The following is a 27617-nucleotide window of genomic DNA, read 5'->3' as shown; positions in this document are numbered from 1 at the left end:
GAAAACCTCCATAGAGTCCAACGAGTTGCATGCCTTGTGGCATCAACTTCTTGGAATGCAACTATGCGATCGTCGCACCATGGACGCCACCTGAAATGGGAATGCACCCCTCTTGAAGTCTTTTTTCAAGAAGAATTGCTATGGGGAGTGAGCAAAGAAGAGATATTATGATAGATTAGTAATTTGATGTGACGCATACATGCCCCATTGAAGCGGCTCGACACGAAGAGAGCCGGGCTTGAGATTCATGCAGGCAGTATGATGGATATGAAAATGCATCAATTCAAAAGAGTATTTCTCGAAAAAGAGTGTATGGTGTTGTGTATGTGTATGTGGTTTTTGTCAACCACTGTGCCCCAAAGCTGGAGGGCGGAGCGACGCGGGAGCTGTGCTCCGGTGCTGCGGTGGTGCTCTGTTGGCCTACGTTTAGACGTTTAGACGGACAGACGCCTCGGGCGTATAATTAAATCATTTTCCAGGCCTCACCATGCCGCACCAGAGCAGACCAGGCCCAAACCCGACCGGGCGGTTTCATTTAACCAAGTTTATCCGCTGTCCGGGGCGTTAACGAAGGCAACGCAAATTAAATGGTATTTATGGCACTAATTAGGCGATTGAGTTTTCCAAACTTTTTCAACTTGCTACCCCAATTCCAGCGATTGCCGGAAATTCTTTTGACACCCTTTTGTGAGGTCTACTCAGACCTCATTTGGGATCGAAATGTTCAAGCTACTGGCAGTCTCTCTCGCGGATTTGTGGACGCAACGCTTCACCTTTGCCCGCATGGGCATCGAACTGCAACCGATGTCGGAAACTGGTGACGGGGCTCTGCGCCGCCCCATCCTGTACGGTATTATGGTACTGGCCACCAGCTTCGAGCTGTGTACCGTCTGCGCTTTTATGGTGCACCACCGACACCAGATCGTGCTCTGCTCGGAGGCGCTGATGCACGGCCTTCAGATGATCTCTTCGCTGCTTAAGATGACCATCTTCCTGGCGAAGTCCGGCGACCTGATCTCGCTCATCCACCAGCTGCAGGAGCCCGTCCCCAGCCGAGTGGTCCGTCGCGGCCAGCAGCTGGCAGCCATCTACTTCCTGATGTGCGCCGGGACGAGCGTTTCCTTCCTTCTGATGCCGCTGGCCCTGACCATGGTGCGGTTCTACCAAACGGACCGGTTCGAGCCTGTCAGCTCTTTTCGTGTGCTGTAAGCGGGAAAGTAGGGGAGAGCATGGCCATCAGCTCAGATCTGAGATATTTGTTCCTCCCCAGACTTCCCTACGATGTGACCCAGCCGCATATATATGCCCTGGACTGCTGCCTGATGGGTTTTGTGCTGACCTTCTTTTGCTGCTCCACTACGGGAGTGGACACACTATACGGCTGGTTTGCCCTGGCCCTGAGCTCCCACTACCGCCGGCTCACCACCCAGCTGCAGTTGCACTTGCTGCTATCCGACCCCTCCCGACCAGACCTGGGCCTGGGGCACCTGTTTGCCCAGCACGCTCGTCTCCTGGCTCTGGTCGATCGCTTCAATGCGGCCTTCCGGGAAATCGCCTTCGTCGAAGTGCTGGTCATCTGCGTGCTCTACTGTTCCGTCATCTGCCAGTACATCATGCCGCACCCGGACCAGAACATTGCCTTCCTCGGGTTCTTCTCGATGGTGGTCACCACACAGCTGTGCATCTATCTCTTTGGCGCCGAGCAGGTGCGTCTCGAGGCGGAGGGCTTCTCGAGGCAGTTGTACCAGCTAATGCCATGGCAAGGGCTCTCCCCGAGCCATAGGAGGCTCCTTCTGCTGCCCCTGCAGCGGGCCCAGGGGGACATGGTGCTGGGCGCCTACTTCTTTGATCTGGGGAGGCCTCTACTCGTTTGGGTGAGTAAAAGATGTATGATGTATGAATTCATCCCTGTTGTAATGTGCGTAAACAGATCTTCAGGACAGCGGGCTCCTTTACCACACTGCTCAATGCTCTCTATGCCAAGTATGAGACTATGCCGACAGCTTGATGAAAGGAGGAGGAGCACCTTCGAAAATAATATTCATATCCGAGTGTTTTTATTTCGTTTTTATTTAGGTTTAAGATTACATTTAACAGCTGATTGGTTTTGTCGATTTCTCGCTTTTATGTACACACACATAATAAAATTATGCTCAATTAGACAAAAAATACATTACATTAGATACGCATATAAGATATATAGAGATATAAAGTATAGTAGACTAAGGGCTAAGATTACGAATTAACAACAGGAATGATGCAGGACAAACAGACAGACGTAAAACAACAAAAAATATAAAGATACATTTGGATTGGAGAACTGTTGAGGATGTTGAGTAGGGGTGGCAGTGGCAGTGATTGTGGTAGTGGCATGGAATGAAGCACAAAATTTGAGGGAACTTGGGGGGCTCTTAAGAGTAAGACGCGATTGATTTATGGGCGGTGTGGGGGTTTTTGCATTTGCATTCATCTGGAAATAAAATAAATAAATCTAACAGTGGAGAGAAATGAATATGATTCGCCGGCCGGCGCACTGCGGCACCATTGAGTGCACCGCACCGCACCGCACCGCTTAGCTGAGGGCCAGCAGGGGGTCCAGGTCGAGCGGGTCCGACTTGGGACTCGCCTTCTTCCGGTACTTCTTCTGCAGCTTCGTCTTGGCCAGCTTGGTCTTCGACTTGGAGGTGACCTTGGCCTGGCCACCGACTTGGCTTGGTCTGGCCGACTGCTTCTTGAGGGCCGCCTCCTCGAGGGCCTTTTCCCGGTCGAGCAGCTCTAGCTGCTCAAAAATGTTCTTCGGATGGGGATGCGTGCTGGGGGCGGTGGCATTCTTGGCCGCATAAACCACCACGAACTGGGAGAAGGCCGAGTCCGCAGGTGTGTTGATGTCGGCAAAGTCCCGGAAGTTGGCGAACTGTTCCTCGGGATAGGTGTACTTCTGGACGAAGCCCTCGGTGGGCCGTCCGTGTCCGTTGTTGGCGTCCCCGTAGATGTAATCGCTGTTGTCCTCCGGATGGTAGGGCATCTCCTCCTCCGGGTAGAAGGTGCCACCTCTCAGCACTCCAAAGTCCCCGCTCCCCAGGATGGTGGCATCGAAGTTACGCTGCTGCGGATGCTGCGGCTGCTGCTGGGGATGGGGATGTGGCTGGGGCTGCACCTGCTGCTGCTGCTGTCCAGGGTGCTGTCCAGGCGCCAATAGAGGTAATGGGAGCGACAGGGGTGTGCTCTCCGAGACGGATCCGTGGCCGTGGCTCACTCCAAAATAGGGCCGCGAGTGACCCAGCGGCGGTGCCTCATGGTAGAACGGGGGATAGAAGTTCTGGGCCGCTTGGCTGTGCGAATCGGCCCCCACATCGGAGCGTGCCACCAGCTTCGTGTTCGGATTGGCAATGGGTCGGAACTGCTCCTGCTCCGGCTCCTGCTCCTGCCGGATGGGCGCCTGGAACTGTCTGGGCTGCAGCTGGGTGCTGGGCGGCATGTGGAAGTGCTGCTCCTGGGATCGCAGCACCGTGATCGGGGTAAACTCATTTGGCTCCATCAGCATGTCTCCATCTTCCTCCGGGAACTCAGCTGCAATAGAAAAGAGAAATCAGCTAGAGACTCGGCTGCAAAGAAAAGACTTCAGTGCTTCACTGCTTCAGTACTTCACTGCTTCAGTGGGTTGGGATGTGGATGTGGATTTTACGGTGGATGGATGGTGGATGGATGGTCTATGGGCCAGCGCCACTCGAGTCTCGGGAGAGTGCGGCCACAAGAGCTTTCTGCCTGCGGCGGCTTTGAGTGGTGCGTGGCGGCGCAGCGGAAGACCCTTAACGTCTTTGTATGATGTTTGACATCAAGTGGTGAAATGTGTTGCCGAACATGTGTTTTTGGTCCACCATAACGATGACTGAAACTACGAAAGAGGCTGACGCTCAGGCTGAAAAGGAAACGAAAGTCTTTCGACACTATTTCCGGTCAGGTGAAGACCTTTAAGCACGAGCCTTCAAAAAGAAAATAAACCAAAATCCTTTTAGACAATTTCGTACTCGTACTGATCAATCTGTCTCACTGATCAATCAATCCAAACGATATCCTCAGTAGGCATTCTCTATAAGTCGTTACTAAAATTGCCCGGAGGCTTACAAAAAAAGTAAAATATTATTTTTTGTAGAAACTTTTGGGAGAAAAACGCTTAATACTTTCATAATTGCTTTTGAGATCTAAAATGAATAATTCCACTGGATTTTTGACGGTAGGAAAGCGAACAATTGTTAGAATGAGAATATTCAAAATCAATAAATGGCGGAGGTTGTCCATACCCAAGTACATGCCGGAAGGAAGAAACAATCAATTGGTGAAACTAAACCAGGATCTAGGTGTAGATCCGAATATGGTGGTGACTCGCGATCAATCAATACGGAATCTAGATCTAGATTTAGATCTAGATCTGAATATGGTGCTGACTCCCGCTCAATATCAAGAAATACGAGAATTGCTAAAGGACATGATGGAGGAAACGGTGTATCATAAGATTCCGAAAAAGCTTCTATGTTTCGTCCTAGCTGGGATACTGACTGCACTCGCAGGCAAAGTACTCCTGCAGAATTCCTATGTGACGGTACTGCTCCAGGATCCATTTAAATGTCTAAAAAACATATTTTGAAATAAATAAACCAAACGTTCTATTTTGTAAAGTCTTTGCCCTTTTAATTTTTGAAGGTAAACAAAAGGTCTCAGAACCCTTTGGAATTCTCCCTTCCCATCCGCATTAGCTTGTGTTCTTGTATTTCCTTTTTGATTGAATGCTTGTGACCCATATCCGACGATCCTTCGCGAGTATGGTAATTGAAGCCTGGAAGTTTATATAGCTAAATGATCTGATTGACAAGGCATTCCTCTACTTTTGGATTCAGAAAAGCATTTTGATCCAACCTGTGGACATTTTCGAACATTGCTAACATTCTGAAAAATATTTATTTTCAGAGTGCAGTGGAAGACTGTTGATCCTTGGATAATTTGACCAACTTCCAACAATTTTCTTTGTTAAAATTATCCCATAAGGAACCCCCCGTGTGTTTGACTCTTTGTAAAATTCTTGGGGAAGTGACAGTGGCAGACCCAGACTCCACTCGCCGAGCCGTATGCCAACTCAATTACATTCGTCCAGCGACATGTTCAGCTCTGGCTTGCCTCTGAGTCTGAGTCCGAGTCCGAGTCTAGTTTGGGTCTGGGATCCGGAGTCTGGGGTTTGGGGTTCGGGGTCTGGTGAGCAGTCAAATGTCGTATCGATAAAAGTCGATAATAAAGTGAGCCGGGCAGCTGGCATAAATTGTAAGTCGCCTGTGTTCTAGGCATAAATGTTTTGGCCCCTCTCCACTCGCACCAACCTCTTCGGCCCCAGGCCCCACTCGGACCCCACCCTCGGCCAGGAGCCGGCCTTTCATATGCTGCCTGCCTCCACTCAATTTTTGTTTCAACACAATTTTTGTTGCTTGTATCTTTTTTGGTGTTTCTGTCTTTTTTTGTTTCTTCTTGTTTTGTTTGGAATTTTTCAGAGTTTTCACTGCATGCAATGTTGGCGGCAATTTCTTGGCCTGACACCCGCTGGTAGTTTCCATACGCTTTCGGAGGGTCCCATGGCATTATGAAATGTTTCACCGAAGAGAATGAAGCATTTTCCAAACCAATAAATAGAGTATTTGCAAACTAGTGCTAAGATTATGAGGATCTGAAATTCCTCACGGGTAAACTTTGCTTCAGTGATCTCTTAGAATGCAGTGTCGCATCACAAAAATGAAGTGGGCAAATGAGGATATTCTCTTATGGACAGTATCGAGGGGAAGGAGGTCGTAATTCATAAAATTAACTTTCTGTCTTTTATCCGATAGAAAACACACATCATAGGATTTTTAGATGTAAATAAATCAAATTGGACCTGGGCCAAGGTTCTTTATCATATATCTGCCATGATAAGTATGGGTCAGCAAGGGTATTCGACACTTCGACCTCTCGGAGCGAGCGTTCCTATAATGCTGAGGTCTGCGACCGGCAACCGCTGAACATAATGAGTTTGTTAAGTGTAATTGGGTAGTGCTTTGGGTCTCTAGTCTCTGGCCGTCTCCGAATCGGGCTCCTGGCAAAAAGTACGAGTACGAGTACGAGTATTTTTGGTTGGTTTTTTCGAGCGATGTCTGATAGTGTTCGGCCCGGGTACGGGTCCGCTGCCAGAAATAGGTCAAACACATCGAGCGATATGTCGTGTGGTAAGTATAGATTACTTTATTATTATTTATTTGCCTTGCATGGGGCTGGGGGCTGGTGGCTGCTGCACGTTTCGGCCATTCGATTTGGCTAATTTAGAAAATTGCCTCGTTTTGTGGCTGGTGCCGCCTGGTCGCTGCTTGCTGCTTGCTGGCTGGCTGGTGGGATCCGAATCTGGCCAGTGCCACACATAATCGATCAACAGATACAAAAGACACCCAAAACAAATTGGAAAGCCATCGATCTGTGGGCATTTTCCATGCATCCAGAGCAATAAGCAGGGACGGGGACAGACATTCCCGTACAGTGCGGTACCTTTATTGTAATATAAAATCATACAAAATTGTTGGGCTCAAAGCATTCAATCGAATCCATTTGGAGTGTCTGTCTGTCTATTTCAGTGGATCATCAATCATCCATCATTCAAAGCGAAAAGATTTGCGATTGAAGCGAAAGCTCCACGGCTTCAAAATGCAATAAAAAGTGGATAAAATAAACAAAAATCCAAAAACAAATGATATGAAAATCAAAACAAATAAAACGTCACGAGCTCTGGCTTTCTCCACTCTTCCATTCAGCTCTTTCTCTATCACTATCTGTACCTCCATTTTCATTTCCCCATAAGTATCTTTATCTATCACTCTGTTTACCTCTGTCTGTATTTGAGTATAGATGCTCTTCCGCGACTCTTTCTCCAAATTTGTTTGTATTGGATTTTGGTGAACGGTAACAATACTCGTGTGTGCAACTGACTAGTTCACAATTCGGGAGCCGTTTACAAAATATTGAAATATTTTTTGGATAAGCACTGTTACAACAAATTGATTTTTTCCGTCGAGCTCTTTTTGTACGAGGAAGACTATTATTAAGAACTAAAATATTCGAAACCAATAGATGGGAGAAGTATTCCATTCCCAAACACAAGAAAAAATTACAACATTTTCTGGATTTTCCTGGCTGGGATCGTGGCTAGATGCACGGCGAAAGTACTTGTTCAGAACCCATACATGACGGAAGGGTTCCAGGATTCACTTAAATGGCCAAAAACATATTTTGTTAATAATAAACAAAACGTTATTTTTTGTAAAGTCATTATTGCCCTTGTAATTTTTTTTGAAGCTTTACACAAGGTCTCAGAACGCTCATACTTAATTTATTAACACCAAATTTCCGACGAATTGTTGATTGTTCAACTTTCTTTGGGGAATTGTTTCATGTTGACTTAGGCATTTGTTATTATTGGATCCGAAGTTCTGCAAGTGGATTCCATTTACAAGATCTACCAGAAATGGCCATTGGCCAAACTAAAATGTAAATCTCACTGAGCGCAGCCCCATTTCAACTGTGGCAATTCATCCATCCACCCGAAACTCCAGAGCTATCTAATTAATACGAGTTTTTTATTTGCGCTACGCGAGTTATGAAAGTGCTAAAAAGACAAAGCACCTTAAAGTTTGCCAAACGGAAAAGTGGAGTAAAACAGCGAGAGAAAGGAGAGGGATTTCAAAAGAGGAAAGCATGAGGCATGAGGCATGAGGTGCATGAGCGATAGATACTCGTAATTATATATACCCAACTCGTACAGACGAAACACGAGTGGGAAAAGAGGAGGAGCAGTAGGGGGCACTTGTAACATGATGACCCTGATGACGATGTCGATGTTGATGTTGATGTGGATGTCGATGTCGATGCTATTGCGTCTCTTGGCACGACTCTGCTCCACTCTGGCCGGGTACAATGGGGCGTATGCGTTAAATTGAGCGCGTCGTGCCCACAACAATCCCATGGGTGTCTGTTCGAGTGTGCTCTGAGTGTATCTGTATCTGTGAGTGTGCAAACACCATGACATGGACATGTGTTTATTCATTTACAGGCCACAATCACACAAAACAAAATTGCACATTGCGATCGTCATCGTCATCGTCACCATCCCCTCCACATCGTCATGGCGGGCTTTTCTTGATGGGACTTCTTCAATTTCAGTTCGCTGATTGTATCTGATTGCTTTCAGCGGTGGGCTTTGGCTTCGGCTTCGGCTACAGCTACGGCGTGGGCGTCAGCCGTATAATTAACACATTGTTATTGTATCTCTGTGCCTTGCCGTATCTGTATCTGTTGCTGTGACTGTCTGTTTCTGTATCTGTGACTGGCTGTATCTGTGTATTGCAATGTTCGCTAGTGCTCGGCTGAGTAATGGGGCAATGGGGGATCGTGCCTAAGTGGGCGTTAAATGGCCGCCTCAATGCGTCCATCATTATCGTCATCATCATCATCTCCGCCTGCCTCTTGGGTAGGCCCACTTATCGCCTTGCACAAAGCTGACACACGACAAACGATCGCTGAAGAAACGTAGATGCAAATGAGAGTCCAGGAAGAGCCATCCAATCAAACTGTAAGTATTTGGCATGCCCAAAGATTGAATCAGAGTTGAATCAAAGTGGGAATAGGCTAACATTTAAAATACTGAAGATTTTGAGCAGCGACGCCCCAGACTCTTATAACCCCATGAGGAGGGATAGCCGCTAATAACCCTTCAAATTTATTAGAATTTTGAAATCTAACCCACTCTGTGCTTCGCTGGTGGTACTGTATAACCCTCAAGAGTTGTGCAAAAACATCCGCATCATCGAGTTTCATCTTCGGTAACTCTTCTGGCGATAATGCACTATCCCTGCTCCTCTTTCGCATTCCCCCGTATGCCATCCTCCAATCCTCAAAAGACATTCGCCAACACTTTCGTTGCATTTCCCAAGCCTCTCCATCACTCACAGTTCATATTCATTTCAATCTTATCCGTTTTCACCATCGCCGCATCGCCTGGAGCCGACTTGCGGCTGCGGTTGAGGCAGAGCAGAGACAGGGATAGAGACAGAGGCTGTGGGGCACTCCCCAGTCAAAGTCTCCCCGCTGCATTCCCTGTGGCAAGTCATCAGCGGCTCTATGAAATTTTCCGGCACTTTGCTGGCACTTACAGCACCGCATGCGTGTAAACACACCGATCAGGTCGTGGGTTGTTTCGTGTCTGTCTTCAAGTCTATCTCTGTCCTGGTTGCCGTCACCATCACCGTCTCTGTTTCTCACTATCTCAGCTGCTGTCTCAGTCTCTGTCTGTTTCTGTAACTCATAAATTTCAAAATAAAAAAAAAAATAAATGCAATCGTCACTTTCACTGCTGCACCGATCCACAACAGGTTGGGTGTTCAACATAATTATGGAGTCGAGGGAGAAAAGTACGAGTATTATTCGTGTCTATGTCGCTTAGCTTTGACCTTTTGTCTGTCAATGTCAGGCAGCTTTCCTCTCCTCTCCACTCAAGCTCCAGCTCCAATACCAACCAATACTTTGACAGATAACTTTCACTTTCCTGCGAATCAGCAATCCAGCAATCACTGTGAGCTGGTTTTCAGTACCTTTGAGTACCTCACAACCTTTGATATTTGCCCATATTCTGGAGTAGTACTGTATTCGTAATCCGGAACGTTAGTAGTGCCCATACTCCACACCAGTTGGCGGCGGGGAAGACTGATAGATGGTATAGTATGGGGTCTCTTGCAATGACAACTGTCGTCGGTCGTCGGTCGTCGTGTCTGGGTTATTTATGAGGTCGTTTCAGAGTCTTGCATTCATAACGAAATGTTGGCAATTAGCTGCTTTTTATGTTACACTTTAATGACAGTTTTGTCTCCGTTTCTGTATACCACGAGTTAGTATTGGTATTTTTCTATTTTTTTCGTGTCATGTTTTCCGCATTGAGATTGAGGCGACCCAACCTTGAAGTCGGAGCTGCAACTGCAAGCCAAGCACTTCATTTGTCTTCATTTGCAATTCGATTGCACTTGACTGTTGGCCGAAAAGAATCTGGCCAGAAGCAGCCTCAGTCGCAGTTACAGCATCAGCTTCATGATGATGATGATGATGATGATGACGATGATGACGATGATGACAATGATGATGATGACTCAGCTGGAGCTGAAGCTGAATCGTAGCCGGCCGGCGATGCAGGCGGTCAATGTCAGTTTGGTTCAGGGTGGGAGGCCCAGAGAACATATGCACATACGAGTGAGTATGCTTGAGAAAATCCAATCGGACGAGTTGCCGAGAATCGCATTTCAAGACAAACCACTTGCCAGGCAAGCGGCTAACAGCCTCAGCCGGGCCAAGCACATGCTGCCCATTAATTGTCAATAATAATTGCTGACTCTGAGAGATGCGGCCCGGGGTCCACACGGCGCATGCTCGATGCTCGATGCTATAAATTACGAGGTGAGGGTGAGGCTGTTAGTGAGGCTCTGACTCTGACTCTGAGGTCTGGTGTTCATTATGCTAGAATATATGGTTTCTATGCCATGGTCTGGGACAGCCTCAGCCTGGCACTGTCGGAGTGACACCAAAAGCCAAGCACAACCAAATTAATGAAAACTGAACAGCTGAACAAACGAACAAGTAAACTTGACTGCCATTTAAGATGTCTTGTGTGTTGTTCGAGCATAATTAAATTTGCATTTTTCTCATCGCTGTGAAAATCCGTCGGTCGAGGTTGCAGCCAACCCCAGCCCCAGAAACGGGGCACGCCCCAACTACAACGAGTATCTACAACTATTCGTACTCGCGCCCGTGCTCGTGCTCGTACAGCGAAGCATTACTCATCTCGAGACCATCTCGAAGATCTCCATGGCTATCCATCATCGGCTTCGACTTCTGGCTTTGGGAGTGCTCCGGTTTGGCCATTGCCAAATCATTGCTTTCCAATCAATTCCTGCTTCCGCATGGGTCAAAGGCAACATACGCGATGTGCGGGCGACCCAACCCTGTTGGCTGGTAATACATAAATTAATATCCATAATTGCTAGGCTCTGTCTATGTACACTTGAACTTTAAAGTTCAGAGCGAATGGAGAGAATGACATTTAATTTGACCAGCAGAAGAGGCAGAAGAATTCTGTGCGAAATGTCATGCCGGCGAAACAAAAGAAACAAAAGACTCAAGACACGAACACGACAACAACAACAACAACAATAACAGCAGCAGCAGCTGTTGGCTTGTGGCATGGGAGTGGCCTGACACTACTGCACAATCGTATATCGAGTATCGGATCGGGTTGTATATGCTGGATCCATCTTCAACTCGATTCCGTATTCAGCAAAGCAATTGGCATTCGCATTCAATGTAGAATTGGGTATTTCAGCTCAATGCTAGACCTCATTTATGTGTTCATAGAATGTCTTTGTCTCGATTTGGTTTCGGTTTTGACTACGTTTTAGTTTCTGTTTCAGTTTTAATGATTGCTCTCCAATTATGCCCCAGAAGAAGCAGCTGAATACTGGCGGCGCATGATAAATGAGTCCGCTTCGATTTGAATACCTACAACATGCTCTAACTTTAGCATTGGAGCTAATTTCTACACACGCTGCAATTAGCCATCTTTTAGCCATGAACCAAGTTAATTTGATTTCGGTTTCCATTTCCATTTCAATTTGAGTTTCAGTTTCGTTCGAGCTTCGAGCTCCGTGCTCGGCATGCCAACATGATCTCCATAAGGTACGAGTATGCATAAGCGATTCGATTTTATGTGGTCTGCGGTACGAGCACTCGTACATGCCCCGACTGAGCAACGCGACTATCCCGAGAGAGACGGTCCCTATAAATCTTCCACTCAACGGTTTGCTGGCTCATTGATTTATGGGTCTGTGGCGGTAACGGGGGGCCGCCTTATAAATAGCATCCATCCGCGATCCACCCCCTCTTTCTGGTAGCGCAAACACAAACAAATGCCTTTATTTATGACAACTTCAGTGCGAAGCCGCCTGCACTTAATTGAGTTGCCTTGTGCGCTCAATCTACGGGTAGATCGCTCAATGCTGGCTCCGCTACTGTGACGCCGTGGCTGGGAAAATAAGTAATATATTGTCATAAAATGCACTCGGTTTGTTCGCGTGGAAAAAGTGGAATGACTGGAAAGAGTGGAAAGAGGATATGCTCTCAGCCAAAGCCAAAGTTCCTCAAGGTTATCGTATTGTCAAGTCAATGAAGAACCACAGCATTAGCATGTGCCTCAGTTATTCTTTTATTACGAATACTTAAATAAATTTATTCCTTAAATTCCCCAAAACGTACATCACTTCTAGTTACTGCTCTCGATCCGTTTTGAAATAAAAGCATTGAATCAACCGGATTCACCTTCCAGATTCGATCAACCACTATCCCCCCACAAGCGATCTAGAACCTTTTCTATTCTTATCTCAACCACTATATAGCACCAACTAATCCATGAATTCATGACAATTCCTTTTTTGTGGAGCACTTGGAATATATTTCCGTATAATTTCATATCAAGCACAAGAAATATTCAGTCAACTCTGACGCCTCGAGCATTTGCAAAGTCGAAGGACAAACGAAAGTAAAGGATTCAACAGATAAACGTGATAATAGGGTCTTGGGTATCTTTTAACATCTGTATCTGTAGCTGTATGACGTGTTATCCCTTTTAGAAGCAGCAGCAATCAATTAACTTGGAAAGACAGCAGAGTCGCAGACAGCTGATGTAAAGAGTTGGGAGAGAGTAACGGAAAAGAACGAATGCTTCCTAAAGGCAAATATTGGTTGACCGAACATTTATAGCATTTGTAGCTTAGCCTATCTTTGGCTATCCCAAAATAGATAGGTCAGAAGACCGGATGCTAGGACCATTTGACCCTATACCTTAAATAAGGGCGGTCAGTTTCTCTGCATATTGTTTTCGTCAATGGCATAAATATGTACAGCCTTTTGACTTCAGGAAGTATATTTCTACTTGGGTCACACTCAGCTCCAATTACCAGTCTCCGTTCTCCAGTTCTCATTAACCTGTCGCTTGGGTTACGCGTTTCGGCTCAGAGCCCCGTTTGTGTTATCATTAAATTGACTCTGACTGTGACCCCGGCATCGTCATTGAAATGATTCATTAAGCTGCAGTTTTACGCCAGACTGAGTTTTGCTTGTAATTAGAGATCGTTTCGGCTGGGACTAGTGCTAGGGCCCCCCATAGGGCATATTTCCGGCTGACATCAGGGCTATTGTGTTGGTTAATGGCTTACAATGCGTTAAGTGTTGTAATGACTGTGACCCGGGGCTGGGCCATGAGTTGGGCTGGAACCGAAAATGGAGCTGGAAATGGAAATGGAAATGGAGCTGGAACTGGATCTGGGGCACCTGTTCTGTAGAGCCACCTGATGCTCTCATGCCCCGCTCAGGCGTTCGTTCGGCCATAACTCAATTTGTTAACACAATTCCCCAGCTGACAGAGTGAAGCGTTGCATGCCACGTTTCAGCCGCACCATTTGCCACACGTCAACCGGAGACGGGGACTGGGACTTGAACTGGAGACGGCGACTGGGACTGTGACTGAGACCTGAGACCTGAGCCTGACATTGGCCGCCCGATCGACTAATTGAACATGACATTTTCCAATAAACAACAATTACTTAATGTCCGCTCATTCTTTGCCTGACCTTAGGCAGAGACTCTTTTCGAAATCGTTCAGCTTCAGCTTTAGCTGGAGCTTCGACTTCGGCTTCAGATTGTGTTTTAGATCTGTGAAAATGCCATAAATTATTAGCAGAACAAACCGCAGCAGTGCTGTCGAACGATCTCTCTGTACTTGGCTCTGCGATGAGCTTCAATGTCAAAACCAAGCCAAGAACAACAATGCAGAACAGCTAAATGTCAAACATTTTGCTGGCGAATTCTTGGCCAGCATCTGTTCTCTGTTCTCTGGCAATTGAGATTGAAATACTCGTCGAAATGATTTGTTATGGCTTTTCACGAACATCAAAATGCCAGCAAGCCAGCAGCCAGCAGGCAGGCAGCCAGAAGCTAGCAGAGAACAAGGCACATTAGCTGTTCCATACGATCTGATAAATCAAATTTGTTCTATTCCAAATGCAGTTAGAGTCAGGCTACTGTCGGGGTCACCACTTGGCGGGGCCAGCATCGTATAGATCCCCTCGATCGTAATCCCCTTAGCATTACAGACGTAATAAAAGGGTCACAGACACACATTCCAATCAGTGCGCATCAAAGAATCCCATCAGGTTCAGCATATAGTGGGGTCACCAATGTGCTATAGAGATTTCAACAAGTACAAAAAACATCAGTCGATGAATAGTGTGTCCAATTAACCATATCGTGGTACTCAAGCAAGCAAAGTAGTTCATGAACAATCCTAATGGGTAGGAAACTCTAAAAAGAACGCACACAATATGAAGTGCTGATGTCGCAAGGACATGTATCTCATGACGGAATTTTATAGATCTACTCCCCTACAAATCCCGAGAGCGCGGTCACATCAGATGCTGATCCGGCGTCATATAACACAAATAGCCACGAGCGCTCCAGCTGTATGGCGGGGGATTCCATACTGATTCCATTTGTAATTGACATTTATACCATACTTCGACAGTTTGGGTATAATAGGGAGGTATATTCCATTTTATTGAAATATTCAATGTGGTTGATGGTGATAGTGATTGGCGCTCATCCCTGTTAAGGATATGGGTTTGGGATATGGGAAGAATTTTGCTGTTTTAGAGCGTGTTTCATGTGCATGGGATTTAGTTTTAGGTACCTATATTTAATGGGGTCTACATGAATGCAGGGTATCGTTACAGGCCTGCTGGCTGCCTCCCAAAACGTTGGCAATCCGCTTGCCAACCACTTGATCTGCCATTATGTGTATTTGTTACCATTATTAATCTAATGAAACTGCCAGTTAGTCACTCATTCAGTCGCTGGCGATGGCTGGCTCACCAAGTTGGCTCAGTAGCTGCAATGCTTGGCCAAGAGCAGTTGCAATGGCAAAAGCTTTCCTGAGTGCGCTCGTTTCTGTCTCAGTCTCAGTCTCAGTCTGTGGGTCTCCGTCTACGTCTCCGACTTAGTTGCTGGCAATAATAGCATTTAAATGGCTCTTTTAAATATTATTTATGACTTTGCTAACTGTTGCATGACATAAATGTGTGGCTCGGGCTGTTGTTCTGTACCGCGCTGTGTGACCCTCAGGCTCAGGCTCTCTTCCACACATAAGAACATGGCCGAGGGAGTTACAGACAGACAGCCAGACAGACGGACAATTACCTTATTTGTAAATTATGTTTAGATCACATCAAATACGAGTACTCTGTGCCAATGCATGGCCACGTATGTGTAATAAATTACTGTATCGTAATCATTCTCGAGAGAACTTTTCCCATCGTTAAGTCTCATTAAAGTTGGCTGCCTTTGTCTCTGTCTCTGGCGTACACCCGCTAACGTTCTTCCCTATCGCCATCGCCATCGCCATCGCCATCACCATCAACAACATCCACATCATCAGTATCTGAGTATCATAGTATCTGAGTGTTTGAGTATTTGAGAACGAAGAACGAAGAATGAAGAATTTGTTGAAATAATTATATATAATGCTGACTGGCCAAGGACGGGCTAGTTAGTTGCGTTTTGTTTCTGAGGTTTTCCCATTTTCATACTTTTTTCTACTGACTGACTAACTGAATGACTGATTGACTGAATGACTGTATGACTGACTGACTGACTCGTTGCATGCCTCACTGATCATTGTGCAGCGGCTGAGCGCTTCGGTGGGCATCGCACTTGTGCGACTCTACTGCGACTGTGAATGTAGTGTATCTGTGTCTTTATATACTCGTATGAGTACAATGTAATGTTTGTACGAGTGGTATCTCCATTCTATGCTCAGACCTACGAGTATTCATGTACTTCTGATTGCTTGTGCAATGCATTGTGCTGCGCCTTCGAGTGGGTGCTGTCAGTCAGGCGCGGATTTGGCGTCCGATTCTGAGACAAAGACAAAGTCGTCTCTGTGGGTGCGGTGTGTGATGGTTGCGGATGGGGCAGGGGCAGGAGTTGAAGTTGTGGTTGAGGTTGAGAGTGGGGTCTCGGGTCTGGGGGTTGGTGTTTGGTGTTTGGGGCTGAGAATCAATGTGCTTGAGTGTGGCGTGTGGTGCCAGCTACAATGAATGCGTCCGTCTCACATATGATTGCATGTGGCAGCCAATCAAGTGTTGAAACAGATGTGGAATAACCCGAATGCGGTTCACTTCACTTCACTTCATTTAAGCTCAGTGTTGTCAAGCAAACAAAGGTGCTGCTTAGGCACTTCACAGCACTGTTTACCAAATAGGTCATCATATATGAGAAGATCAATGCCGAAAGTAGTGCCACTGGATCTATAAGACAGTGATAGAATGCTCGGATATCATGTTTACCAGCCACTTATTATCAAATACCGATAGAAAAACATCAAGTTTTGGAAAGAATCGTCAGTTCTTCAGGAAGTACAGTTTATAGTCCAGAAGTAGTGCAGGCGCGTGCCGCTTGAATCACTCACAAAGAGATTCAGCCAATCGGCTAATTACAAGAAAATGGAAAGGCAAAGGCAAGGGAATCAAAACCGTATCAAAAATACATCACAATAAATTCCAAACAATCAGACAGCCACAGCCACAAGTTCGAGTACGAGTACTGTATATGTATTTTCGATATGATCTGTGCAAAAAATCCAACTATGATTAACGATGCGGCTTTGATTCCGATTCCATTTGATTTGATTTGATTTGATTTGATTTCAGTTGATTTGATTGGCTTCGACGGCTGTGTCTGTGGCTCGGTCCGGGGCTCGACCCTTTCAAAATATTTACAGACAAGGGCGAACGCGCCCGCGCCCTAAGATTGTGAGAGTCGAAAAGTGTTTATTTTTTTGGCAACATTTGACGGTCACTGGCAGTGCGAGTGGGAGTACGAGTACGAGTACGAGTGAAATGGAGGCAAATCAACTGGAATGAAATGGGAAAAATATCCATTCCCATTAACATTACCATTACTATTGGCAGTTCAATGTGTTTTTGTGTCTCTCTGAATGGCTAATTAGGTTGCAATTGCACACTTGGCGTATGCGTGATATATCTATGATACCGAGTATCTCTGGCTGTGCCGCCAAAAGCATTTGGAGCACTGAGTCAGCACAATGCGGCCGCAAACACGTTTCCAGGCCAAAAGCCCAAAACTGGCAGCGGCCCGGCCTGGAACCTGGGGGCCATGGCACGTACAGCGTACACCACACAGCGGACGGCAGACAGTGGACGGCAGACAGTGGACAACGGACAACGGACAGAGGAAGGTAGACAGCACTCAATGTGCAGCAAACGTTTACACGTAATTCGTTTGGTTTTTGTGTGTCTTTTTGGCCAACAAGGTGAAGGTTAGGCGACAAAAGCCCCCAAGCCAAAACCGAAACCGAATACTCGTAGAAAAAGCAAACCGCTAAATGCCAAAACTGTCGCCAAACTGCTGCCTCAATGCTCCGTGACCGATACCGACCACCGATCTGTAATGGATACCCGATACCACCCGATGCCCGATGACTGATGCTCGATGTTAATGCTGCTCCATATAAACCTAAGTCCAATCTCTAAGCCACTCTCATGCTCATGCAAATTGCACCTTTTTGGCCTGCCAAAAACAATTTGCTGTCCGAGTGCGGGGCAATTATTTATTTTTATTAACCTGCAACTTCTATATAGTACTCGTATAAATGGGTATGTGCACGAGCTTTTTATGTATGTATATACCTGAGGCATGGCATGGTACTTTTTCCGCTTCGCTCTTGTGGCATTTAGTGGCAATTTGTTATGCAATTAATCTAATGGCCGAGCGAAACAGAGCCACGAAGTTCAGAAATTCAGAACCAAGTGTCGACCAAAGATCGACAAAGATTGCAGTTACAAGATGGCTGGATAGATGGAGCTGCTTCTAAAGATTCAAAAATATGATATCAGATCATATATGTTTAGATCAAAGGATCGTTGCGCATTAAGAATTCAAAATTTTGGTCTCAAGCTCTTTGATCCGTGTTTTGATTACCCAAATTTGATATCACACTCAATCAACCCAAAGGAAGCACTCCAAAGTCGGGGTTTAACTGCTGATTGAAACAATCTCAAAGCCTATTTAATTACCAGCAATCGGTAGGCTTCGATCCGATCCAACCCGATCCAGTCCCTTTGCTTCCCCTTTATTAATAATGATGTATTTTTAGGTGCTCTTTGGAAACATTGTAATCAGAGTGGAGCGCACTTGATGCCACAGCCACAGTCAAAAGAAAGAGGAACATTAAAACAACACTTGGGCCAGAGGGCAGCCATCATCTGTCTGCGCAGAGCCCTGAAGTGGCAACATGCCACAAAGTACAATCGCAATCACCGGACTCTGTATTGGAGTCGGAGTCGGAGTCACAAGCCCAATCCCAATCCTGAAACCAATCCAAAATCCAAATGATGGCTGACATCTTTGAGCGGCAAGCGGCAATGCAAACAGAGGCCCAAATGATTGTTTACTCAATGGTTGGCTCATCCTCCCTCCGGTTTCGGCAGCTGCTAAACTGATGTCTGATTGATTTTCGGTTGAGACTGGGACTGGGACTGGGAGGGGGACGGGGACGGGTCCCCCTGGTCTGGGGTCTGGGGTCTGGGGTGATTACAAAATTCCCTAACTGATCATTATGGGCATAACGCAATTTGCATTTAAGCGTTCAAATCTGTCTGTCTGTCTATCTCTCGTTTCTATCTGTCTTGTTTCTGGCTTTTGGGAAATGGAACGTTTGTTGTGATTGATTGCAATGGCCAATGGCCAGCGGTGCGTGTCGAAAATGGCCAAAATGTCCAATGGGCCCTGCGCTGGAGCGATCGGCGCGATCTGAGCGGTCAGAGCCGAGCAATTACGTTGTTTTCACTGCGAAAGCGAAAGAAGACATCATTAAGTTCGAATTAGTCGCTTGCCACATAGCCACATACACACGCACACGCGCACACATACACATTCATCCCCCATTTTGTTGAACAAATTGCGCCAAATATCCGACACATAAAGGAATAAATCAAATGAAACACAGCATAAGCCAGAGTTTAACGCTTGTAACTGCCTGCGATCACATTCGAAATGTTAGGACGAAAGCGAAACACACAAAACGCAATTAATCAGCGGCCGGACCTTCGAATGAAAGTCACCAAACCGAAGCAGCATTGCTCTTTTCGAGGGTAATGAGCATGCTTTAGTGTTGCCTGGATTGGATTACTCTTTTGGCACTAAGAAATACCCAGCGATCAGTCGGGATCACTATTGAATGACTCGGGAACCCTATGGAACCCTATGGAACCCTATGGAACCCTATGGAACCCTATTGAACCCTATGGAACCCTATGGAACCCTTTCCTGTTTTACTAAACAATGCCAAAGCAGCACATCCAACAGAAAGGGCTCTAGTAATACTAAGTTATCCATCATCTTTCACATCATCTGTAGTCTTACATACATCCTCCAATCCCAAATCTAGTATCAAACTTAAGACGATATCGCTTGTACCCTATCGAAGGGTATTCGTGGTCAATTTATGTATAAATCAAAGCCCAGCATGTCGCACATTTTCATTAATTAATTTAATGTTGCAAATAAAATGCAATATGTAATAAAACGAAAGAAAAGAAATACATATCAAATGTGCCGCTCCGCTCTATTTTGTGGCTCGCTGTGGATTTTGATTAATTTGTGCCCGCCCGGCACTTTCGCCCAATGTAGAGCAGATCGGGGACGGGATCTGATCCGTGTGATATTAATGAGTTCAGCTAATTATGCATCCACCTCCAACCACCCTCTCCCTCTCCCTCTCCCTCTCCCCCACCCGCACCCGCACCCCCACCTGCTTCGTATTATGTAAGCGAAGCGACTCATCGGTACTAAGCTGGAGTGCTATCGATCGTTCGATTTGCATAACTCGATGATCTACGATCGATTTAGTTGACTCCAATCGCATTTGGGTTGTCGCTACCGTACGGCGATGTCATTTGTTTTCCTTGTCGATTGCCCAATTGAGTCTTGCCCTGGCTGATGGATGGCGGCCTTTCTTTCAGCTTCATTCAGCGTTTTATTAACGAGTACATTTTGATTTGGATTTCGATTTCGATTCGCATTACTCAATAACGAAACGCAAACGCAGCGCAAACACAGCCACAGCCAGCCCCAAAATGTGTGTAATTACACACAGCCCGTCAGTCGGGCCCACTGAGGACTGAGGACTGAGGCGGTCTCCATTCAAACAGTTCGCTGAATTTAAAGGTTAAGCCTCACCATTTAAATTTAACAGCCCCAAACACAATGCCCAGCCACGTCAAGCGATAAACGAAATGGGGCTTTGTTCCAATTTTATGTAGTACTTAGTTTGCAGTCGGTTTCTGGCCTGGCCAAAGTTCAAAATGTTAATTGCTGGCAAGAGGCAAAACGCCTTCACGGCAATGGTCAGGAAAGCAGCCCACCGCACAGAAACACCAAAACTCCAAAAAAAGCGGCAACCAGCCACAAAAAGTCGATCAAGAGAACCGCAAACTTTGAAATACGTAAAGGGCATTTGGCTTGAGCTGGGGAATCCCCAAAAGCCCCGCTTCTATAAATATGTATGCTTGTACAATTGTACGGAGTATTGACTGCCAAACAAAGCTCAACAAAGTGAAGTATTTTACCGTGATGGAAATTCAAGGAAGCTCCTGGGAATTCCTCAAGGAAAGGAAGCTATTAATGCGGGCATTAGATAAAGGAAATACACACGGTAGAACGGAACGGAATCTTTTCTCACACATTTTATACTTTACAAAGTGTCTCTCTAGATCACAATATCACTACAACACTCGGGATGTGTCCGCCAAAACTCCGTTGCACTTAAAGGCCTCGCTCGAGTATCGTATCTCGTCACACACAGACTTCTCACCCTATCGATTTTCCAAATACAAGTTCAATTTGGGGCCAGCTCTCTTCTGGACACCGCAAACGCCCACAGGCCCTCGCCCACGCCCACGGGGTCCCACATCTGTGAACAACGAACAACTATAAAAAGCTGCAACTGGGGACAACGGCAAGAGATACTCGTACTCGTACTCGTACAATAACAGCCACAGTAGCCCCAAAATTAAACTCCAACGGTAGCCCAAGAATAGAAGTGGAGAAAAATGTGATACAAAATACATGAAAGAAACACAGATACTTTGGGAGGCGCCGAAGCTTGTATGCTCTTGTTGTTTTCTAGAGTCACAATTACCTAAGAATCTCAGAATGTGGCCATCTGTGGAGAGGGCTAGACGGCGTTCAAAGTGGTGCATTGAGTTGTTTATCAATTTGTATTATTAGAGGAATGTTCTTTGAATGTTTGGGTGGTTGGAAAATGTTTACTATATCCTACATATTTGTATGTAATGTATGCTTAGGAATCATGCGATTCTCAATTCCATTGCGATATTTTCTAAAAAAAAGAATGCAATTCTTTCATTCACAATTTTGGGGGTATGCCGATGCAGTCTGTGTGCGTGTATCCGTGTATGTACCCCCTTTAAGGGTATGTGTCGTGCTCGCTCGTAAAAACGGAGCAATTGACAGGCCCAGATCTGTCTCCTTCAATGTGGGCCCCCGGGCAGCCGATCGGCAGTCGATCGGCAGTCGTCGTCGATACTCATAAATTGGATAAATAATAAATTGAATATTGTACATATGTATGAATAAGTATAAGAAGCATGTGTGCGAGAGTACATACGAGTACTTGTAGCACAATACTCAAATAATGTTGCATGCAACATCGATTATATGGCTTTGGTTTCGGCGCTCGCTCTACCTCTGTCTCTGTCTCTGTCTGTGGCTTACGTTATGGCCAAGTATATACGATGTTTTTTCTCTTTTTTTTGGGGCCTTTTCACTTATTATTACTTATTATTTGTATTATGCGAGCCGCGCTCATTAAATTTCATTCATTGTGCAAATGAATGGCAATTGTTTGGCTCGTTTTTCGGATTTCAGTACCGAGCATCTGCGCTGAGCGTTGATATAATGCGCGTTGAGGATGGTGGTGGGGGTGGAGGTGATGTGATGTGATTATTACATGTCTGAGGCTGAGATCTAACCCAAATTGGGGGGCCACCTCTTCTGCACTGCCGTTCCCCCATTCCAACCATTAACATCGGCCCAACATCGTGGTGGCTCTTTGACAACTCATGGCTGGGAAAACTGTCACAAGGCTTGCGGTTGGGCTGCTCTGTGATGCAATCTGAGGTCTACTTGGGTTTGACTTTGGTTCAATGAGTTGCAAAATGTAAGTGTACTTTGAAGATATATCCATAGTGTACCTATACTCGTGTACATCTCAATTCTCTGTCTCTTGGAGAGCTGATCATCTTCAAAGCCATAGCCATCTTCCTTTGATTACAACACACAACCAAATGAGCCGGCCGAATCGAGCATTGAAACGTAACTAGGCATTGTTTTGGCCCGAAAGCAAAATCTGGCAAGTCTGGGAAAACTTTTAGCACTGGATGTTCACTCGAACACTCACTGTGGCACACTCACTCACACTCGCTCAATGACATAATGACACAGAGACAGCAGCAAATGTTTTGGAAAAAGCCAGTTGCGAATGCAGATGGAGTTGTCTCGGAGTCGGAGTTGGGGTTGTGGTTCGGGGAAGACGCCACAGGCACCGGTACAGACACAGACACAGGCACAGGCACAGGCCATCCATGACAAAGAAAAACATACGGAAGCAAGTGCAAAATGCGGTCTGTGGGTCCCCAGTCCCAGCTTGAACCTCTCCCCTATTCCAGTAATTGCTGAAGATGTCGTAAGCGCGGCGAGATGTCTGGGAAAATGTTATTTGATACCCGCCTTTGTCTCGGGGGTCTGTCCCGACTCTCCATGTCACAGCTCCCCCTATTCGGCTCTGCCTCTGGCTCTGGCTCTGCCTCTATCTTTTTCTTTTTCTTTTGATTAATTTTGTGCCTTTCTTTGATGCCATCCGTCTGCTTTCGCCCTTTTGTTATATAGTTAGTTTGAGTGTTACTGACAAATTAGCAAGTCTTGGCGAGGTTTATGTAGTTTTCCTCTCGCTCAACACCTTCCCTCCGCGCGTGCAGCCACCTTCCCCTCTGTGCCTCTACTGCAGCAGTGTGGGGCATGTGAGCATTTAATTGAACGTAACTGGCTGACAAATGTTTTAATATCCATTATCCATAATGAGGAACCCGTACTAATACATACCTTGACCTTTCCGTGGAGAATTTAAAAGGCTTTAGGAGCTACGTAATGTGGAATATAGTACTCTCTATACCTGTTAAATTCTGTTCTGATATTGTGGTACTTCAATTAAAATACATTTCATGCAAAGCTACCGGGTTCCCTTAGCAGATTTTGTAGCCATTTATCTCTGATTTCATAGAATTAGTCTTTGGCTGAAACAAGTTGCCTCCGAAATCGAAGCAGCTACTACGAAACCTGGCCAAAGTGAAAGCGGGGCCACAAATCAAAGCCAGCAGCCGCAGCCAGCAGTCGCAGCCAGCAGGCAGCAGCGGAGCTCAACTTGACACTGGCCATTGGCCATTGGCCGCTGATGGTCGACCATCAGTCGACGGTTGACGACTTTATGCGCCATAATTCTCGGTTCCGAAGACAATGCTCAGAGATCAGCGGAGAGACCGCGCGAAAGGTAAATAAATAGAGACGGGTCGGAATGGGTCGGGACGGGACCGGACGGTGATAGAGATTGGGGGGATGCAGACGGAGATGGAGAAAGAGAGTTTCACTTTCGCAGACCGCGTTAATTAAGTCGCAGATGCAGATGCAGGGGTGCAGAAGGTGAGGCAAAATGATTGGACTTACCATTTTGAGTGGCAGCTGGCGCTTCCTGATGGGGCTTGCCCATCACCAGGGTTGCCAGGGACAGCAGAATGAGCACCAGGCAGCCGCCGACCAGCAATCGATTTGTGGCAATCGATCTTGTGGCTGCTGTTGCTGTTGATGGTGATTTGAACGATGATATTCCTGATGATTTTCTGCTAATGGGAGATGAAGATGTTGCTGGGGATATGGATGTGCTCTGCCTGCTGCTGCTGCTCCTTGGGCATCTGCTCCTTGTTTTGGCTATCATTGTAACTGCTTCGCTCTGTCGCTTTTGGTTGTATTCTGCTGTAGAATGAATGCTCGTTAAGGTTAGGCTCTTCACTTTTCAAACTGATCGAAAAGCAAGTTCGAAATTAATGACAACAGTTGCAGCAGCCAAGTGGCAGGGGCAGCTGCAACGGCAACAGCAACAAAAGACAACTGCAAAGTGAAATTTCACTTTCGTCGATTCAAGTGGATTTGGCGCTGCAGAGTCCAAGAGCAAGTCGTGCCACAGACACACACAGCAGCCCATATACATGTACCTCCAGCAGCGTACATATATGGGTATATGTGTGGGGTCACGCACTCCAACAAATCGGGGGGATACCCTAACTAGCCGAGAGTATGAACGAATTTATCAATACAAATATTCGGAGCCCTCTCTCCATTTAAATGAATTAAAAAGTACATCAACATAAATACTTTAAGATGGAACCTTTGATATGGAAACCCTATTAGAAGAATATGACTTGGGAATCTGAAAGAACTCTCTGAATTGGATATGCTCGACTAAAAGATTCTTAGCATATTCTTTGAGCTCTTGGTACTTTTCAGAATTCCGATGTATTGAAATATATTAATTGAAAATATACTTAAAATTCATTCTTGGAATCTGCTAATTGTAGACTGGAAAGGGCTGCCATCGAAGTGGAGTTTTTGGAAATGTGTATCATTATTCTTTTATAAAAAACTTCTCTTTGGAGGATTTGCTCAGCGATTGCTAGGGTATCCCCCACTTCGTTGCCACAAGCCACGTTTCTAGTATCCACAATCCTTTGGCCATTGTGTTGTAGTTGCAGTGGTTGCATTGGTTGTCGTTCCCGTTATTGTTGTTGTTGTTGTTGTGTTTGCTATTGCCGCTGCAGGTACGAGTATGCTCGTGTGGCTGTCATCCTATCGGCTTCGCATAAAAGTCATACAAATAAAATTTATTTTGTTAAGCAGCAACCACAGCAAGTTGACTTGCAGCAGCAGCTGCTTGCCACCGCTGCTGCTCCCTGCTGCCACATGCAACGCCAGGCGGCCAGGCGGCCAGCCAGCCAGCACTTTCGCAACAAATTTTATTTTGGCCAGTTTTCTAGTTATGGCCGTTGCCATTGTTAGTGCCGCTGTGCAGGAAACTATTAGCGCGGAACACACACAAAATCAAATCCAATTCAAATCCGAATCCGAAACCGACTCGGACTCGGTCTTGGAATACAACAACAACAACAGCAACAACACGGAATATTAGTATTCCATTCGGTTATTTGTTAAATTGTACTGTAATTAATTTGCATTTCGTTATAGTTTCGAGTGGTGCTCGTTGTAGTAATTATTTTTTGTTTTAGGTGTTGTTTTTTCTGCTGTTTTTTCCACTTCTTCGGATTTTGTATTATTTTGTCATAATTTTTCGATCACTTTTTTCTCTTTTGGGCAGTTCCTGAAATGCGGAAATGGCGCGTAATCACGAATTCGACTTCAAATGGGAAACACTCCAGCAAAACAAAACAACAAAAAAACAAATAAATAAATGATTCAATAACAACAAGCAAAGAACGGGAAAGAGGAAAGCAGAGCAAATGCAACCTGCAAACGCTTTCAAATCGCACTGCAAACCGATTCTAAGCGCATTAAAATCGCGCCGAAACCGCCTCGCGCCCAAAAACCGCTAACAAAGCGCCTAACAATCGCACTCGAAACGCGTGCAGGACGCGGCGGACGTTAGTGTCGCCTGCTGTTGCAGCTTCCCATTTCCGCGCTCCTCACACAAACACTCATACACACGCAAAGTTAGAAGCTCTTACGAGAGGGGGGGTGGGCTGTTGGGCGGGGGGCCGGCGATAACGAGCGAACGTCGATCGGTCGACGGACGATGGCGGCTAAAATCGCGACGTGTGCCTAGCGCTCGCTTCGAACGCGGTCTGAACGGCGCGCAGGCGCCGACGTAAGCTTTTAAGGCAAATGCGGCAGCGGCAGTGGAGAGCGCGGCAGAGAGAGATATAGAGCGAGAGAGAGAGAGAGAGAGAGAGAGAGACATGACTGCCACCGAGAGAGCCACTGCCGCTTGCTGCATTCATGAATGAAGCACGGAAAAGAGGCAGGCATCGGAGACAGAGCCAGAGGGCAGAGGCAGAGGCAGTGGCAGAGGCACACTCACTCGATCAGCTGTGGCAGCCCCTCAGCTTCTGCGTCAACGTCTGCGTCTGCGTCTGTTTCTTCTCGTGCCCCATAAACCGGTAAATGTTGTACAACTGTTTTGTGCGGCTACTGCTGCGGCGGCAGCTACCGTTATTGCTGCTCTGCTTTGATCTGCTGCGGTCAGCACGTGACGTATCCGCAAAAACAGAACCGCTATGGGAAAACTATGATGTTGACAACGGCTGAAGAGGGAGGATACGAAACCAGGAAGACACGTTAAAGAGAAGGGAAAAACCAAGAGGAATAGAAGAGAAAACAACAAAGATTAACTTCGAATGTCCGAAGGGCAAGCCTCAAAGATTCGTTATCGATTTATACAGACAGATTTATATTTATTACAAGTAGCAAAGTGTGTTTTGGTTTTTATCAGGTGTTTATGCAGTGCTCAGAGAAAGAATTTCAAACGCCATTAACAGTACATCTTATATATGTACATATGTATATCGAATAGGATATGACTATCGCTAAGATCTGACCACCATATCATACGAATCATTCCAAGTGCCTTTTTTATCGCTTCCAAATGAATATTATTCCTGATTTGACAAAAAAATTCTAAATTCAAAATGTAAAATTACACCAGGAATTGAACTTGCTTTCTATGGCGAATCCTCCTGAAATCAGATCAGGGACATTAAGTAGGGTACAATTCCCGTTGCGGCTAAGGGGCATCGGTGGTGTAATGGTCAGCATAGTTGCCTTCCAAGCAGTTGATCCGGGTTCGATTCCCGGCCGACGCACATTCAATTTTTTTTTCTTTTTTTTTCTTTTTACGAATCTTTGGATGCTTCTTTTTGGAGTACTTTTTAATGGTGGCTATTATTATGTATTTTTGAGGCAGAATAAAATATTTTCAAAATATTTAGTTTCATATGTTTTAGTGTGTTATCTGATTCTTTTTTATTATATTTATATTATTAAATTCTACAATACTGTAAACAATAATTGCCTTGTAGTTGCATTATGGAGTGATGTCCCATCTGCAGACTGTGTCTCTGTCTTTTATAGTACCTGATATCCAGATCCTTCCTCGGCCTCTGGTTCCATCTATTCTCTTATTCTGCAAATGTACATTTATAACATACGTTTTTTAGTTGTCGGGCTCTCCTTCTAAAGTTCTATTTCATTCTTCGACTGGCAAATGTTTCCCAAGTCCGCATTCCATTTCTCAAGACCATCTG

At 45.7% G+C, this 27617-nt stretch overlaps 2 protein-coding genes and 1 non-coding gene across 6 annotated transcripts; 2 read left to right on the top strand and 1 right to left on the bottom strand.

Annotated features, from left to right (window-relative positions):
• The first annotated feature begins 720 nt into the window (after positions 1 to 720).
• LOC108153178 (odorant receptor 1a) lies at positions 721 to 2008 on the top strand. The gene is made up of 3 exons (XM_017283027.1): positions 721 to 1205; positions 1271 to 1874; positions 1931 to 2008. The coding sequence occupies exons 1-3, from the start codon at positions 721 to 723 to the stop codon at positions 2006 to 2008; spliced, it is 1167 nt and encodes a 388-aa protein (XP_017138516.1).
• A 53-nt stretch (positions 2009 to 2061) lies between these two features.
• LOC108165098 (homeobox protein 12) lies at positions 2062 to 26152 on the bottom strand. Of its 4 annotated transcripts, none has more exons than XM_017301152.2 (3): positions 26043 to 26152; positions 23974 to 24279; positions 2062 to 3570 (listed from the first exon to the last, which is right to left on the bottom strand). In XM_017301152.2, the coding sequence occupies exons 2-3, from the start codon at positions 24239 to 24241 to the stop codon at positions 2573 to 2575; spliced, it is 1266 nt and encodes a 421-aa protein (XP_017156641.1). In that variant the 5' UTR covers positions 24242 to 24279; positions 26043 to 26152; the 3' UTR covers positions 2062 to 2572. The 4 variants fall into 4 exon arrangements, with proteins under 4 accessions (XP_017156641.1, XP_033252666.1, XP_017156642.1 ...); XM_033396775.1 differs by having other exon boundaries at positions 23974 to 24276; XM_017301153.2 differs by lacking the exon at positions 26043 to 26152 and adding an exon at positions 25825 to 26020.
• A 952-nt stretch (positions 26153 to 27104) lies between these two features.
• Trnag-ucc lies at positions 27105 to 27176 on the top strand. Its single transcript has one exon. It is a non-coding gene; the product is annotated as a tRNA-Gly (tRNA).
• The last annotated feature ends 441 nt before the right edge of the window (positions 27177 to 27617 follow it).

This window comes from Drosophila miranda, chromosome XL (genome assembly GCF_003369915.1).
Source record: "Drosophila miranda strain MSH22 chromosome XL, D.miranda_PacBio2.1, whole genome shotgun sequence".
Classification (NCBI taxonomy): domain Eukaryota; kingdom Metazoa; phylum Arthropoda; class Insecta; order Diptera; family Drosophilidae; genus Drosophila; species Drosophila miranda.
Note: the sequence above shows the minus strand (reverse complement) of the source record. Positions and strands in the feature narration are given on the sequence as shown.